General features: G+C 44.3%; 1 protein-coding gene across 1 annotated transcript in view; it reads right to left on the bottom strand.

Annotated features, from left to right (window-relative positions):
• LOC115111936 (endosomal transmembrane epsin interactor 1) overlaps window positions 1-18,559 on the bottom strand; it is a 74,167-nt gene extending 55,608 nt beyond the window's left edge. Inside the window, 2 exon segments of the mRNA XM_029638491.2 lie at window positions 11,744-11,800; window positions 18,050-18,559. Coding sequence (XP_029494351.2) covers window positions 11,744-11,800; window positions 18,050-18,346 — 354 coding nt within the window. The 5' untranslated portion in view covers window positions 18,347-18,559.
• Between the last annotated feature and the right edge of the window lie 277 nt (window positions 18,560-18,836).

The following is an 18,836-nucleotide window of genomic DNA, read 5'->3' as shown; positions in this document are numbered from 1 at the left end:
TGTTACCTACCCTCACCCCCTGGGGGCGGCCAATCAGGAAGTCCAGGACCCAGTTGCACAGGGCGGGGTCGAGACCCAGGGTCTTAATGACGAGTTTGGAGGGTACTATGGTGTTAAATGCTGAGCTGTAGTCGATGAACAGCATTCTTACATAGGTATCCCTCTTGTCCAGATGGGTTAGGGCAGTGTGATTGCGTCATCTGTGGACCAATTGGGGCGGTATGCAAATAGGAGTGGGTCTAGGGTGTCAGGTAGGGTGGAGGTGATATGGTTCTTGACTAGTCTCTCAAAGCACTTCATGATGACGGAAGTGAGTGCTACCGGGCGGTAGTCATTTAGCTCAGTTACCTTAGCTTTCTTGGGAACAGGAAAAATGGTGGCCCTCTTGAAGCATGTGGGAACAGCAGACTGGGATAAGGATTATATGTCCGTAATTACACCTGCCAGCTTGTCTGCGCATGCTCTGAGGACACGGCTGGGGATGCCGTCTGGGCCTGCAAACTTGCGAGGGTTAACACATTTAAATGTTTTACTCACGTTGGCTGCAGTGAAGGAGAGCCCGCAGGTTTTGGTAGCGGGCCGTGTCAGTGGCACTGTATTGTCCTCAAAGTGAACAAAGAAGTTGTTTAGTTTGTCTGGGAGCAAGACATCATGGTCCGCAACGGGGCTGGTTTTTCTTTTGTAGTCCGTAATTGACTGTAGACCCTGCCACATACCTCTCGTGTCTGAGCCGTTGAATTGCGACTCTACTTTGTCTCTATACTGGCGCTTAGCTTGTTTGATTGCCTTGCGGAGGGAATAGCTACACTGTTTGTATTCGGTCATGTTTCCGGTCACCTTGCCCTGATTAAAAGCAGTGGTTCGCACTTTCAGTTTTGCACGAATGCTGCCATCAATCCACGGTTTCTGGTTGGGGAATGTTTTAATAGACGCTGTGGGTACAACATCACCGATGCACTTGCTAATAAACTCGCTCACCGAATCAGCGTATTCATCAAAGTTGTTGTTCGACGCTATGCGGAACATATCCCAGTCCATGTGATCGAAGCAATCTTGGAATCCGATTGGTCATACCAGCGTTGAACAGACCTGAGCACGGGTGCTTCTTCTTTTAGTTTCTGTCTATAGGCTGGGAGCAACAAAATGGAGTCGTGGTCAGCTTTTCCGAAAGGGGGGCGGGGGTGTAACGGTTCTCTTGGGGTGAAGTAGAGGCGGACCAAAACGCAGCGTGATTATATTGATTCATGTTTAATAAACAAAGATAAACATGAACACTACAAAACAATAAATGTGGAAAACCAAAAACAGCCCTGTCTGGTGCAAAACACAGAGACAGGAACAATCACCCACAAACACACAGTGAAACCCAGGCTACCTAAGTATGGTTCCCAATCAGAGACAATGACTAACACCTGCCTCTGATTGAGAACCATATCAGGCCAGACATAGAAATAGACAAACAAGACATCCAACATAGAATGCCCACTCAGATCACACCCTGACCAACCAAAACATAGAAACATACAAAGCAAACTATGGTCAGGGTGTGACAGTACCCCCCCAAGGTGCGGACTCCGGCCGCAAAACCTGAACCTATTGGTCTGGGTGGGCATCTGTCCGCGGTGGCGGCTCTGGTGCTGGACGTGGACCCCACTTCACCGTAGTCCTAGTCCCCCACCTTGTCCGCTTCCGTGGCCTCCTAGCCACGGCGACCCTACTTAATGACCCCACAAGACTGAGGGGCAGCTCGGGACAGAGGGGCGGCAGCTCGGGACAGGCGGCAGCTCTTGGCTGAGGGGCGGCAGCTCTTGGCTGAGGGGCAGGGGCTCTTGGCTGAGGGGCAGGGGCGGCTCTGGGCTGAGGGGCAGGGGCTCTTGGCTGAGGGGCAGGGGCTCTTGGCTGAGGGGCAGGGGCTCTTGGCTGAGGGGCAGGGGCTCTTGGCTGAGGGGCAGGGGCGGCTCTGGGCTGAGGGGCAGGGGCTCTTGGCTGAGGGGGAGGGGCTCTTGGCTGAGGGGCAGGGGCGGATCTGGGCTGAGGGGCAGGGGCGGCTCTGGGCTGAGGGGCTCTGGCGGCTCTGGGCTGAGGGGCTCAGACAGGTGTTTGCCTTTCCAAATCATGTCCGATCAATTGAATTTTCCACTGGTGGACTCCAATCAAGTTGTAGAAACATCTGAAGCATGATGAATGGAAACAGGATGCACCTGAGCTCAATTTCGAGTCTCATAGCAAAGGGTCTGAATACTTATGTAAATACTTTGTTTTTTATTTTTAATACATTTGCAAACATTTCTAAAAACCTGTTTTAGCTTTGCCATTGTGTGTAGATTGATGAGAAAAAAACATCAATTTCAGAATAAGGCTGTAACATAACAAAATGTGGGAAAAAAGGAAGGGGTCTGAATACTTTCTGAATGCACTGTATGTCAAGTCAAGAAAGCTTACCAGCAGGCAGAGGTATTTGCCATTTGCCGTGACTGGTACTTGCGGGTGCTTTTTCACGCTCCCTTTGTTATTAGTTTTACAACTAAAATGCTTGACTGTATTTAAAGACATGGATGACTTGTATTGATTGACATGCACAAATTATTGTATGATTGAATGATACACTGTATACTGAAGTAGGCCTTTATGCCAATAAGTAAGTTATGCTAAAAACAGCTATAGTAAAACAAATATTTTCGTTTTTCATGGAATAGAAACCCGATCATATTTATCAAATTAATTAAGCTAAATAAAAAAATAAAAAGATCCCATATAGTCGAACACTTTCAAGAAAATTGGGAATTTTGCTAAATGTCATCAAAAAAGTTAGCTTATAGCTGTGAACCTTTTTTGTGGGATACACATGGCAATTTGAGGTTTTGTGGCATATTTTAGTTAAACTATCTGTCACATCTGCTCCTGCAACGCCCTCTACTGCTCATCCTGTATCTCCTTGTCCTGCCGCCTCCCCCAGTGCTCTTTTCCTCTCTCTCATTACAATACATTCACAGATTTCACAACACACTGTGTGCCCTCAGGCCCCTACCCCACCACTACCACATATCCACAGTACTAAATCCATGTGTATGTATAGTGCGTATGTTATCGTGTGTGTGTGTGTGTGTGTGTGTGTGTGTGTGATTGTGTGGGCAGAGACAGGTGTGCTGGAGTCAGAGCAGATCCCCACCAGCTGCAACCTGTTCCATAATCAAGACCTCTACTAATACTCAGCCCTGCAACTTCCGCGCTGCCAGAACGTAATCTCTGATCAGTCAATGTTTCTAGCCATTTGTTTCTATTCAGATCCTGATGTGCCTGTTTTCCTTGCCTGACGCTGTTTTCCTCTCTGCTACAGTTCTGCCCGAAATGTCTCTGGTCCCTGTCTCGTCATCCTGCAACTATGTCCTGGATTCCCCACTCTACTTGTCCCTTGGATTCCCCTCCGGACCTGCTTACCCTGTCCCAACCCCTCTCGCTCCAGCCTCAGCCTCCGCATTTGGTTTCCTGCAACCCGCCTGAGCTTCCCCTGACCTGCACTCCATCTTCTCCCTGTGTTTCAATAAATACCTTGGTTACTTCATTCCAGTCTCCTCGTCTGTGTCTGCTCTTGGATTCCCCTGTTCCACTCCGTGTAACACTATCCCCAATTTCTTTAAACATTTTTTATTTCACCTTTATTTAACCAGGTAAGCTAGTTGAGAACAAGTTCTCATTTGCAACTGCATCCTGGCCAAGATAAAGCATAGCAGTTCGACACATACAACAACACAGAGTTACACATGGAATGAACAAAACATACAGTCAATAATACAGTAGAAAAAAAAGAAAACATGGAATGGAAAATGGAATTGCAACCCCCTGCATGCACAGTGCATTCTTTCATTGCATGTGCAGTGCACTCTTCCTTCACATGTACAGCTGATTCTCAAGATCTTGCACACTAATGAGATGATATTGAGCCCACACTACTACACTGTCTGAGCCAAGGACTACATGCTTTCTGGTAAGTTTTGATTACAATACTGGGTGGGGTGAATATTTTATGACATATTTTTTTGTTAACTACAAAATAGTAGCCTACAGCAAAGTGTGTTTAAATCATTTCTAACTTGTTAACAATTTCTGCTAGTTAGTTTTTGCTACCATATGGGTTTTAGCTTGCTTGAGCCTGCTAACTAAGTGTTAATTCATGTTTCATTAAAAAAAACATTTATCTTACAAAGGAGTTGCTTAATCTAACTGCTTAACTAATTATCTGCACATTGAATTACATGTGTGTTTATAAAAAACTTTTTGTTGTTGTTGTTATTAATCTTTAAAGGAAAATGCCACGGGCGCTATCTGTGTGGAGACATTTCACTGCAGCTAATGTAGAAAGAAAAGCTGTGTACATTTGCAAATACTGTGCTAAATCATATGTGAAGAATGCAACAAAGATGCAGAATCATCTTGCCAAAAGTGCATAAAAATTCTCTCAGCACTCACAACAAGCAACCTCTGACAAAAGTCCCTTTACTTCCATTCGAGGTGAAAATGATGAATCAAACATCTCATCGATAGCAACAGCTCATGGTCCTCCATGAATCAGATTTTGTTTTTTACTCAATGGAGGAACGTAGTCAGAGAAATGCTGATGAATGCCTTGCTCGAGCTGTGTATGCAACTGGTTCACCTCTGATGCTCACAGGCAATGTGTATCGGAAGATATTTCTGAATATTCTTCGCCCAGTATACATCCCTCCAACCAGACATGCTTGATCTACTCATTTTCTGGATGTAGAGTTCAAGTGAAGGTCAAGCAAATCATAGAAAAAGCAGACTGTTTTGCAATCATCTCTGATGGGTGGTCGAATGTTCGTGGGTAAGGAATAATTAACTACATCTCCACCCCTCAACCAGTATTCTACAAGAGCACAGACACATAGGACAACAGACACACTGGTCTCTACATTGCAGATGAGCTGAAGGCAGTCATCAATGACCTTGGACCACAGAAGGTATTTCCACTGGTGACAGACAATGCTGTGAACATGAAGGCTGCTTGGTCAAAAGTGGAGGAGTCCTACCCTCACATCACACCCATTGGCTGTGCTGCTCATTCATTGGATCTGCTCCTCAATGACATCATGACACTGAAAACAATGGATACACTCTACAAAAGAGCCAAGGAAATGGTTAGGTATGTGAAGGGTCATCAAGTTATAGCAGGAATCTACCTCACCAAGAAAAGTGAGAAGAATAAGAGCACCACATTGAAGCTGCCCAGCAACACCCGTTGGGGTGGTGTTGTCATCATGTTTGACCATCTCCTGGAGGGGAAGGAGTCTCTCCAAGAAATGCCCATATCACAGTCTGCTGATATGAACAGCCCCATCAAGAGGATCCTCCTGGATTATGTATTTTGGGAGAGAGTGGTAAAGCAGCCTGAAACTCCTGAAACCTTTGGCTATTGCACGGACTGAGGGAGACAATCCCATCCTGTCTGATGTTCAGATTCTACAGTTCTGGAATGCATCAAAAAGCGTGAAGACTTCTGCCTGAAGCCCATACACGCCGCAATGTACATGTTGGACCCCATGTATGCTGGCAAGAGCATCCTGTCTGGTGTAGAGATCAAAAAGGCTTATGGTGTCATCACTACCGTGTCTCGCCACCTTGGCCTGGATGAGGGCACGTTTCTTGGCAGTCTGGCGAAGTACACTTCCAAGCAAGGGCTTTGGGATGGAGATGCAATATGGCAGTCGTGCCAACATATCTCATCAGCCACCTGATGGAAGGGACTTTGTGGATCTGAGGCTCTTTCCCCTGTTGCCTCCATCATCGTCCCACCAACATCAGCCGCCTCAGAGCGCAACTGGTCATTGTTTGGGAACACACACACCAAAGCATGCAACAGGCTGACCAAAAGGGTTGAGAAATTGGGGGCCATCCAGGCAAATTTGAGGCTTTCTGAGCCTGACAACGAGCCATCCTCAACAGGGTTGGAAAGTGACAGTGAAGATGAGGCCTCAGAGTCTGATGTTCAAGATGTGGACATTGAAGAGGTCCAGGGAGAAGACATGCAAGCCTGGGAGGAAGACAACCAAAGCTTTAGCTCAAACATTATCATTTTACAGAGGTATGTTAAAAATGTTTTTTGGAGATGTGATGGGGATCATTGGGGATCATTCAATATTCTCCTTCTTTTGATGTGACATTTCATTAAAAGTTAAATTCGTAACATTTTTTTTCTATTGGAAGGACTTAATCATTTGCAATTATGCCTACTTATGATAAGGTGAAAGGTTTGTTTCTGTCTCCATATATGGTAAATATATCCAATTAAAAAAAACATCTACATTTATCTGGTATTAATATTAATTCCCACGGAAAGTTTCCACCTCTGAATATCCCCCAAAATGTGCCACCCTAACAGTCAATATTTAAAAACTGTCAAATGCTTCTCAAAGATGCCCTCTGATGGTCAAACTAGCACTAACTAGCATTAATGGCAACAATGGCTGACATGTTAGAATTTTGTGGCAGCCCGCAAGCTGTGCTGCAGTATGACGCAACTTTTAAAGGAATAACCACTCTATGTCAGATACTCCAGTGAGTGTAATATGCTCCAATGACTGTAATTAGCTCAATATTAGGAGTTGATAAATAAAGTTGACATCATTAAAAATAATATTTTCTGTTCTTTTCTACTGTAGTAGGTATCAATGGCGACCTGCTAATTAGGGCATTAGGGGTGGCGCCTCACCTTTGGAAGAAAAAAATGAAAAGAGCAGATTTTTCAAAAAATATATACACTGAACAAAAATATAAACGCAACATGTAGTGTTGGTCTCATTTTTCATGAGCTGAAATAAAATATCAGACATTTTCCATACGCACAAAACTTTTTTTTTCAAATTATATGCAGAAATTTGTTTACATCCCTGTTAATGACCATCTCTCCTTTTCCAAGAAAATCCATCCACCTGACAGGTTTGGCATATCAAGAAGCTGATTAAAAAGAGTTATATTTACACAGGTGCACCTTGTGCTGGGGACAATAAAAGGGCATTCTAAAATGTGAAGTTTTGTCACACAACACAATGCCACATATGTCTGATGTTTTGAGGGAGCTTGCAATTTAGAGAATTTGTCAGTACGTCCAAGCGGCTTCACAACTACAGACCACGTGTAACCCTGCCAGCCCAGGGCCTCCACATCTGGCTTCTTCACCTTCCGGATGATCTGAGACCAGCCACCCAGACAGCTGATGAAACTGTGGGTTTGCACCACCGAAGAACTCCTGCAGAAACTGTATCAGAGAAGCTCATCTACACACTTGTCGTCCTCACCAGGATCTTGACCTGACTGCAGTTCGGCATCGTAACCGAATTCAGTGGGCAAATGCTAATCTTCGATGGCTACTGGTACGCTGGAGAAGTGTGCTCTTCACGGATGAATCCCGGTTAAACTGTACCGGGCAGATGGCAGACAGCCTGTATGGCGTTGTGTGGGCGAGTGATTTGCTGATGTCAACGTTGTGAACAGAGAGACGCTTGGAGGCGGTAGGTTTATGGCATTGGCAGGCATAAACTACGGACAACTAACACAGTTGCATTTTATCGATGGAAATTTGAATGCACCAAGACACTGTGACGAGATCCTGAGGCCCATTGTTATGCCATTCATCCGACGTCATCACCTCATGTTTCAGCATGAGGACAAAATTCCACAGGCCACAATCAACAGTGCTGCATAAGGCAACAATGCACGGCATCCATGTCACAAGGATCTGTACACAATTCCTGGAAGCTGAAAATGTCCCAGTTCTTCCATGGCCTGCATATCACCAGACATGTCACCCAATTGAGCATGTTGGGATGCTCTGGATCAACCTGTACAACAGTGTGTTCCAGTTCCCGCCAATATCCAGTAACTTCGCACAGTCATTGAAGTCGGACAACATTCCACAGGCCACAATCAACAGTGCTGCATAAGGCAGCTGATGGTGGTCACACCAGATACTGACTGATTTTCTGATCCAAGCATCTACCTTTTTTTAAGGTACAGTATCTGAGACCAACCGTTGGATATCTGTATTCCCAGTCATGTGAAATCCATAGATTAGGGCCTAATGAATTTATTTCAATTGACTGATTTACTTATATGAACTGTAACTCAGTAAAACCTTTGAAATGGTTGCTTGTTGCGATTACATTTTTGTTCAGCGTAATTCATGGATTAATGCTCATAAAAGTGTGGTAAATGTGTGTACATTATCCTGTAAAAACAAAATATTGTTCAAAACAAAGCTGTTCAGTTACTTACTATTCTGCCAGCAGCAGCTCCGGGCACACGGGCTGTGCACCCAGTGCTTGGGTTATTTTGCCAGCTATTTTCTATAAGGGAGGACGGCACCAATGAGATTGAAGGATTTCATCACATTCATTTTAACCGCACAAAGCAAATGGATGGTCCTGTGGCGTTGAAATTAGAGCTCAGATTCCTGGATCTCCCGGTAGTCAACAGATGGCGGTAAAGAGCAAATTGTACTTGACTTGTAATAAACTAACCGTGTCATTATGGTGGCTGCAACAGTGACACCAGCTCTGTCACTTAACACTGTGGAATCACTTCTAAAAACAGAATTTGAAAGGCTGACCCTTCCAAATAATTGCAAATAAAGCATTTGGGACCTGATAAACCAGACATCTTCATCCAGCAATTGCTCAATCAAACCTTCTCGTGTACCTGGTATGAAAATAAAGCATGGCTGTTTGGCTGCCCAGCTCGCAACACTTTGTGAAAAAAAAATTACCACATTTTATCTAAGCTAATTGACCGAGTCAAATTCTTTGGTGCATTTGAGCTAACACTAAGGGGACAAGATAAAACACAAGTATTCGAGAACCCAGGAGTGTTTAGGGGACTTGATTGATTTTGTGTCATCGTTGGACACTGCAATGAACGAGCACTTGGACACCGCTATTGGTTTTTAAAAGGCACGTCCCACGAGCTACTAGACTGTAGGCTCTCCACAATGCAAGGGCACATTGTACAGGAGTTACAGAACACTGACTTTATGGCCATACAAGCGAATGAGACAACCTATGTGATGCTTGCCATCATTTGCCGCTACATTGATGCAGCCAAAACTGTGCAAGAGAGATATTGGGGATTAGCGAAATTGGAAGGAGGCCCTAATGCAGACACCATCAGCAGGGCTCTCATTCAAAATCTGGGCCTACTTTTTCCAGAGCAAGAAGCAGACAAGATAAATCATATTGGTCAAACATATGATGGGGAAAGCGTGATGCGCGGTTCAACTGGTGGCATTAGTAAGAAGGTTCAAGACATATACCTGAATGCCCAACAAGCAGCATCAGCCGTGACACATGCTTGTGTATTTTTCTCAGATTTAAGGAGGCGCTCAACCTGCTTCTCACGATCCAACAAAATAAATGTGTTGGACAGCACAGTGGTACGCAGGCTCCCCCGCGCATCCCAGACGGGCTGGAATTTCCAGAGCCGTGTTGTAAACACTGTGCATGAAAATACAGGTGAACTATTGGAGTGCTTAGAAACCACTCTAGCCTCTGATGACTTTGACAACATCACTGACAGGGAAGCCAAGGGATTCTCGACGATGTTAAAGGATTTTCTTTTTTTCCTTGATTTGTTCCAGCACAGTGGACATTCTTTTTGCACACTTGCATAAAAGAAGCATTGATGCTGTGCAAGCACAGGATGCCGTCAAATGCTTTATGGATGTTTTGTCCAAGGTACGAGACTCCGCGCCATTGCTCTGTGCCAAGTACACTGACGCAGCTGGAACCAGAAGAGGTGTTGCTAGTGGTGGAAATCAATGACAGGCATGAGGTAATTTAGTCTACAACCTAATTAAAAGCCCTCTATGAATTAAATAAATCATTATTATTGGCATATTAATATTCAGTTTACATTGATTAGACCTATACTTGATAGAGTTGTATGGAATGTGTGTGTTCAATGCGTCTAGCCTAATGCTTGTCAAAATCATGGGCATTAATATAGAGTTGCCCCCCCCTTTGGTGCTATAATAGCCTCCACTCTTCTGGGAAGGCTTTCCACTAGACGTTGGAACATTGCTGCGGGGACTTGCTTCAATTCAGCCACAAGAGCATTGGTGAGGTTTGGCAGTGATGTTGGGCGACTAGGCCTGGCTCGCAGTCGGCGTTCCAATTCATCCCAAAGGTGTTTGATGGGTTGAGGTCAGGGCTCTGTGCAGCCAGTTAAGTTCTTCCACACCAATCTTGACAAATTATTTCTGTATGGACCTCGCTTTGTAGACGGTGGCATTGCCATGCTGAAACAGGAAAGGGCCTTTCCCAAACTGTTGCCACAAAATCTAGAATGTCATTGTATGCTGTAGCGCAAAAATATCCCTTCACTGGAACTAAGAGGCCTAGCCCAAACCATGGTAAACAGCCCCAGTGTCACGAATCTCGCCGAAGTTGGTGCCTCTTCCTGTTCGGGCGGCGCTCGGCGGTTGTCGTTGCCAGCCTACTAGCTGCCCCCGATCCCCTTTTCTGTTTCATTTAGTGTTGTCTGATTAGTTTCACCTGTTTCTTGTTTGGGTTTTTGTTTTGGGCTATTTAAACCCGGTAGGCCCGCCGGCTTTTGTGCGGGCTTGTTTTTCGGTTATTGGTGTGTGTATATTTTGTGGATTCTTTTTTCCGAACAGTTTCGTCCTGTTTGTTTGGACTGGGTCTTTATGCGCCCTTGTGTGTAGCGTTGACCGACACTCTGTTGTTTGGAAATAAATATCCACGTATCGAACTACCCTGCTCTCTGTGCCTGCTCCTCCACCCACTACTTCTAGAAGTCGTAACACCCAGACCATTATTCATACTCCACCAAACTTTACAGTTGGCAATACGCATTCGGGCAGGTAGTGTTCTCCTCCAAACCAGATTCGTCCATCGGACTGCCAGATGGTGAAGCGTGTTTCATCACTCCAGAGAAAGCGTTTCCACTGCTCCAGAGTCCAATGGCGTCGAGCTTTGCACCACTCCAGCCAATGCTTTGCATTGCGCATGGTGATCTTAGGCTTGTGTGCAGCTGCTCGGCCATGGAAACCCATTTCATGAAGCTCCCAACTAATAGTTATTGTGCTGACGTTGCTTCCAGAGGCAATTTGGATCTTGGTAATGAGTGTTGCAACCGAAGACAGATGATTTTTACGCGCTACACGCATCTGCACTCGGCAGTCCCGTTCTGTGAGCTTGTGTGACCTACCACTTTGCGGCTGAGCCGTTGTTGTTCCTAGACGTTTCCACTGCACAATAACAGCACTTACAGTTGACCAGGGAGCTCTAGCAGGGAAAAATGTGATGAACTGACTGGTTGGATAGGTGGTATCCTATGACGGTGCCACCTTGAATGTCACTGAGCTCTTCAGTAAGGGCCATTCTACTGCCAATGTTGGTCTATTGAGATTGCACGGCTGTGTGCTCAAATTTATACACCTGACAGCAATGTGCGTGGCCTGTTGAAATTGGAAAAAACCTGCCTGCACTCTGCTCCCCCCCACCTACTTAGCCAACCAGGAGTCGCTACTGGCAGGTACTTAATTCAAAATGTGTTTATTCTGTTGTTGCTAGAGATATTCAAACAAAAATATGGAAAAAATGGTTGAATACCCCTGGCCTTCATACAGTACTTAGGTCGGTTCCCTCATACAGTAAGCAAGTACAGATCCCTCTTATGTATAAAAAGAACAGTTCTGCGATATATGACCTACCAGCAGCAGCATGGGTCTCCTCCATGTTGTGAGGCCAACGATCCCTGACAGGATCACCTGGAGAAGAAGAAGAAAAACAGATACAGAAATCCGCAATGTTACATACTGTATACCATGTGCATACACAGACAGTAACCCCCCCCCACACACACACATTTTTGTCTCCATTAAAGTATTTTGTATTTATTAGGACCCCTAATTAGCTGCTGCCAAGGCAATGGCTACTCCTCCTTGGGTCCAAACAGGAAGCACAACAAAAAAAATACATAATATACATAAGTATACATACATAGAACTACATTTACATTACAATTTAGCCATTCAGCAGACACTCCCATCCAGAGCGACCTACAGCTTGTGCATTCATATCAAGATGGAAAGGTGAGACAACCACATATCACAGTTGTATCCCAACCACGTGTCACATACACTATCGCCCAAAAGTTTGGGGTCACTTAGAAATGTCCTTTTCTTTTCTAAAGAAAAGCCATTTTAAAATCACATCACATTTTTCAGAAATACAGTATATTTATTTTTATTTTACAAATTCTTATTTTCAATGAAGGCCTAGGAACAGTGGGCAGGGGCAGAACGACAGATTTGTACCTTGTCAGCTCGTTACTAGTCCAATGCTCTAACCACTAGGCTACGCTGCCGCCCCAATATAGACATTGTTTAAAAAAAAAAATTTTTTTATATGAATTGTACCCCGTTTTCTCCCCAATTTCGTGGTATCCAATTGTTTTTAGTAGCTACTATCTTGTCTCATCGCTACAACTCCCGTACGGGCTCGGGAGAGACGAAGATTGAAAGTCATGCGTCCTCCGATACACAACCCAACTGCTTCTTAACACAGCGCGCATCCAACCCGGAAGCCAGCCGCACCAATGTGTCGGAGGAAACACCATGCACCTGGCAACCTTGGTTAGCATGCACTGCGCCCGGCCCGACACAGGAGTCGCTGGTGCGCGATGAGACAAGGACATCCCTACCGGCCAACCCCTCCTTAACCCGGGCGACAGAGCCTGGGCGCAAACCCAGAGTCTCTGATGGCACAGCTGGCGCTACAGTACAGTGCCCTTAACCACTGCGCCACCCGGGAGGCAATATAGACATTGTTAATGTTGTAAATGACTATTGTAGCTGGAAACGGCTGATTTTTAATGGAATATCTACATAGGCGTACAGAGACCCATTATCAGCAACCATCACTCCTGTGTTCCAATGGCACGTTGTGTTAGCTAATCCAAGTTTATCATTTTAAAAGGCTAATTGATCATTAGAAACCCTTTTGCAATTATGTTAGCACAGCAGAAAACTGTTGTGCTCATTAAATAAGCTGTAAAACTGGCCTTCTTTAGACTAGTTGAGTATCTGGAGCATCAGCATTTATGGGTTCGATTACAGGCTCAAAATGGACAGAAACAAAGACCTTTCTTCTGAAACTCATCAGTCTATTCTTGTTCTGAGAAATGAAGGCTATTCCATGCGAGAAATTGCCAAGAAACTGAAGATCCCCTACGACGCTGTGTACTACTCCCTTCACAGAACAGCACAAACGGGCTCTAACCAGAATAGAAAGAGGAATGGGAGGCCCCCGGTGCACAACTGAGCAAGAGGACAAGCACTTTAGAGTGTCTAGTTTGAGAAACAGACGCCTCACAAGTCCTCAACTGGCAGCTTTAGGCCAGCATCCCAGAGTCGCCTCTTTACTGTTGATGTTGAGACTAGTGTTTTGCGGGTACTATTTAATAAAGCTGCCAGTTGAGGACTTGAGGAGTGTCTGTTTCTCAAGTAGCTGGTAAATTCGCTCTGGCTATATACTCCATTTTCAGAGCACTCGTCTGAGTGTGTCAGAGTGCAGAATATGTGACGAATTTACGAATGCTCAACACCCGTTGAATATGGCCGGTGTCAGTAAACATTAGCAAAAAAGCGTAATAAATTATTGCCAGCAGCACAGTTGCAGTCACTAACGCTCTGGATAACATGAAAACAGCCTAACCAGCTCTACTAGAGCAAGTAAAATGGTAAGAGTGAGCTGTTCACTCATATTTGTGTCTGGGAGTAGCTAGCCAGCTAGCCAACGTCAGCCAGTTAGCTTGGGTGCTTGACTGCTGTTGTTAGGTCCGAATGCTCGGATCAACCCTACTCCTCGGCCAGAGCGGCCAGTGTGCACTCTGAACGCTCTGAGAGCTAACCGCTTTGAATTTACTAATGGACAATCTGACAACGCTGAGTTTACGAACGCCCAGAGCGCACTCTGGCACTCCAGATTGAATTTACGAACACACCCGTAGTATAAACCAGCCTTTAGTCTTGAAATCTTTGGTTGTTTAGTACACAGCCTCACATGTGAATATCTAAAGAGCTGGGTTGGGCTAAAGCTTAAGAGGGTGTGAATGATGCTGAATGGGTGTAGACTAAGAAGAGCTCTCCAGTAGGCGTATCAAAACATTCAAGGGCCATTTTCTCTAAAGTGAGGTTACAAGTTTATCAACTTTCAAAGCAGAATGACTTTCCAATTGTTCCTCAACTGCAGTGTATGATATGTTCTAGCAGTCTCTACTGTTATCCAATGTAAAAAACACAATTTCAAACGTTGCTACATAAGACCAAATCCAGCCGGTCAGTCACACATGGTGTGTGGATGTTGTTTAAGGTTGTGTGAATGTTGTCTAAGGTTATGTGAACGTTGTCTGACATAATGAACTAAAGCAGTGATCTTCCTTTGTAGGCCATTGCGCCACACTTCCTAACAATAACTAGAGAGTTAGTTGCTCAATAGGCCTTATCTCCCTTACACCCACCCATGTTCCAGGAAAGCTATGTATGCCGAGTGAGTTGCTGTGTTTTGGTGAGGAGTGATTTGCCAGTGGACATTAAAACAGACTTGTACAAAGGTCAACAGAAAGCCTGCAACACCCCAAGCCCTTATAGATCAATGTGAAACCCGTATAATGTGGTGTCAAATAGGAAAATGTCATTTGTTATCTTATATGGCTTGAAGAAGAGATAGGTAATCCTGTTCCTCTTAATTTCTGTAAGATTGTTACAAGTTGCCCTGTAAGTTCATGGTTCCTGTTATCCCAGGATGTGTGGGAGAGTGGACATGTCCTTGATATGATTTGTCTCTGTCTGGACCTAATATCTGTGGTGATAAGCAGAAGCACTGGACTCATTTGAAGGGCATGTGAAACACCCCACCCATCTTCGGTCTGTATAAGATGTCTGTGAAAACAAAAAGCGAATTTATTTGGTTTTCCAATGCATGCTGAAATAAAGCTTTTGTATATTGAGATTGGACTGCCTTATGAAGGGGTTTTCCACCACATAAGAACACAAAAACAAATTGTACTGTGTGGTTACATTAGTGTGTGGTAACATTAGTGTCTGTAAAAGGTTGATTTCTCTCCAGTGGTAGTTTCTGATTAAGTTGAAAAGGCCCAATAGTCTTCTGAAACACTTTTAGTCTAATACTCTAAAGGAAGTGAGCAGTTAAAGTGGCTGGACTGATTAAGACTTAACAGGGCCATTATTTTGAGGTTTGACAACCCTGGCAGCCTCCATAGTATTGTCTGAGCAACAGCTGTAGTAAGCTTGACAATCATGTAACCCCTGTGTAAGAGATTTAGAGGTGGTCTGCCAAACATGCACAAAAGTCATTGCACAATCCCACGTTAAAAGAACAACAACTCTAAAGGCTTCGCATACCCTTTATAAGGCCTACATAGATGCTTCACAGATTATATAAGTGAATCCATACTAGGCCTCTGTAAAATGTGTTATAATATGTCCTTACGTTTGGGGGGGCTTAAAGCGATAAGGTTTCTCCATAAACCAGGTCAGAATCAATGTGTCTGAGAGGAGAGATTAGTCTATTACACTACTATGCTTTTAAAAAAGCACTTGCACATCTGAGTTGTTGCAGGTGCATGGAAATAATGTGGTAACTAAATAAAAGTGAAACCTGCACTTTTCTTTTACATTTCATTTTTTTTTATAAACCAAGATGGAGAAATACCAGGGCTGCACCCCACAATGCACCCTAGTCCCAATTTAGTGCACTACTTTTGACCAGGGCACATAGGGTTTGCAATATGTCAGGAATAGGCCCTATTCCCTACACAGTGCAAGCTCTATGGGCCTTGGTCAAAAGTAAAGCGATAAATTGAAAATAGGGTGCCATTTATTCAATAGGGTGCCATTTATTCAATAGGGTGCCATTTCGGACTCGGACCAAGATGGACACCTTAGATCGAGAAACATTCAATATCAAATTCTGGTTCAGTGTTTTCCAATAAGAAACTGCCTGTTTTATAAGAACTTTAATCACAATGTGCTTCCTGGGGTAAATGACTAGGTTATTACCCCTGACCCTGATAACTCATAACAATACAGTTTATTTTGCCAAAGGATTGTATAGTCCCTTATTTGGTGTGATTGATTTATAAAGACATAGCTTTGGATATCAACTTAATTTCTACCCAGTCCTTTCAGATATACAGTTGAAGTCGGAAATTAACATACACTTAGGTTGGAGTCATTAAAACTCGTTTTTCAACCACTCCACAAATTTCTTGTTAACAAATTATAGTTTTGGCAAGTCGGTTAGGACATCTGCTTTGTGCATGACACAAGTAATTTTTCCAACAATTGTTTACAGAAAGATTATTTCTCTTATAATTCACTGTATCACAATTCCAGTGGGTCAAAAGTCTGGTTCATCCTTGGGAGCAATTTCCAAACGCCTGAAGGTACCATGTTCAACTGTACAAACAATAGTACGCAAGTATAAACACCATGGGACCATGCAGCCATCATACCGCTCAGGAAGAAGACGCGTTCTGTTTCCTAGAGATGAAGGTACTTTGGTGCGAAAAGTGCAAATCAATCCCAGAACAACAGCAAAGGACCTTGTGAAGATGCTGGAGGAAACAGGTGCAAAAGTATCTATAGCCACAGTAAAACGAGTCCTATATCAACATAACCTGAAAGGCCGCTCAGCAAGGAAGAAGTCACTGCTCCAAAACCGCCATAAACAAGCCAGACTTCGGTTTGCAACTGCACATGGGGACAAATATCATACTTTTTGTAGAAATGTCCTCTGGTCTGATGAAACAAAAATAGAACTGCTTGGCCATAATGACCATCGTTATGTTTGGAGGAAAAAGGGGGAGGCTTGCAAGCTGAAGAACGCCATCCCAACCGTGAAGACCGGGGGTTGCAGCATCATGTCGGGGTGCTGTCGGGGTGCTTTGCTGCAGGAGGGACTGGTGCACTTCACAAAATAGATGGCAACATGAGGTAGGAAAATGATGTGGATATATTGAAGCAACATCTCAAGACATCAGTCAGGAAGTTAAAACTTGGTTGCAAATGGACCTTCCAAATGGACAATGACCCCAAGCATACTTCCAAAGTTGTGGCAAAATGGACAAGGACAACAAAGTCAAGGTATTTGAGTGGCCATCACAAAGCCCTGACCTCAATCCCATAGAAAATTTGTGGGCAGAACTGAAAAAGTGTGTGTGAGCAAGGAGGCCTACAAACCTGACTCCGTTACACCAGCTCTGTCAGGAGGAATGGGCCAAAATTCACTCAACTTATTGTGGGAAGCTTGTGGAAGGCCACCCGAAATGTTTGACCCAAGTTAAACAATTTAAAGGCAATTGCTACCAAATACTAATTGAGTGCATGTAAACTTCTGACCCACTGGGAATGTGATGAAAGAAATAAAAGCTGAAATAAATCATTCTCCCTACTATTATTCTGACATTTCACATTCTTAAAATTAAGTGGTGATCCTAATTGACCTAAAACAGGGAATTTTTAGGATTAAATGTCAGGAATTGTGAAAAACTGAGTTTAAATGTATTTGGCTAAGGTGTATGTAAACTTCCGACTTCAACTGTACAGTATGTGCTCCAATCCAGTTCACTCATAAATGGGCTAGTATCCAACTGTAGGGGCTACCAATATAAGTCACCCCATAATAATAATGTACTTGTCAGCACACAAGTCACCTAATACCACTGGACTCTTAAACAGCATCTAGATATGACACCAGAACACGACAGCTGACAAATAGTCCATCGCTCTGCCATGTCTTTTGGTTCTGGTGGATATGATCTAATCCCCTAACCAGAGTGTGATTTGGGTAACAGTTGCATAATTGATAAGCACTACACAACCTGTTGATATAGTCGACTAGCTATCATAGTTTAAGAATATGGAGTCAAAAAAAATGACTGCCATCTTATTAATTATGTGTGAGATGTTAATAATAAACCTGAGGCTACTCACTGAAGATCCGACCCAGAAAGGGCATGAGTTTCGGATGGGTGGTGAGCTGCTGAGGGAGAGAGCTGAGAAGGAGAGCGCGACCATGGAGCAGCCGAGAACCAGCTGCAGTAATCCGAGGGAGAGCAGTGGGCCGCCGGGGAGAAGCGCTGGTAGCAGCTGTGACTGAGAACCAGGCATGCGAGAGCTAGATATACAGCGGGGCGGCCGGCTCCTGAATGAGGAGTCTGCCAACTGTGAACCCAAAGAAACCCTAGTTACAGGGTAACACGATCCGGGGAGAACTACCGGTATAGACATTGGATACGCGCCACCAGGAGGAGAACAACTGAACCTGGATGAGACTCGCGAGGAGGCGGGTGATCGTTTTAGTTTTATTCCTAAATTAAAGAAGAGAACCGTCAGTTGGGTTTGGTCGATCTTAGCGTCGTTACTACTGCCATGGTCGTCTCGAGGTGGCGGAGTTTGAAGTTTTAAAATAACTGCTGTTTGTGACAAGGGGCTAGGATTGCGTTTCACATTTTTGTCAGAGGCACAAGAAGGGCGCAGGAAAGGGCGCGTGTGCAGCCCTCTGGGCATAAACGGCAGGGACCCATGTGTCCCGGCCCTGGGCATAAACGGCAGGGACCCAAGCCGCTAGGGTGCCCCCAACCGCCTTTTTTTTAGGAACTCAGTCATGGTCTCAATTTACTGTTGAGAGTTAGAATGGTAGAATACATAAGATGCAATTTTGAAATTGGCAGTGCATCAGCAGTTTTTCCTCTTGTAATGTCAGTCACTGACAGTCACT

The sequence above is a fragment of the Oncorhynchus nerka genome, linkage group LG27 (assembly GCF_034236695.1).
Source record: "Oncorhynchus nerka isolate Pitt River linkage group LG27, Oner_Uvic_2.0, whole genome shotgun sequence".
Taxonomy (NCBI): domain Eukaryota; kingdom Metazoa; phylum Chordata; class Actinopteri; order Salmoniformes; family Salmonidae; genus Oncorhynchus; species Oncorhynchus nerka.
This window is presented reverse-complemented; position numbering and strand designations above follow the sequence as displayed.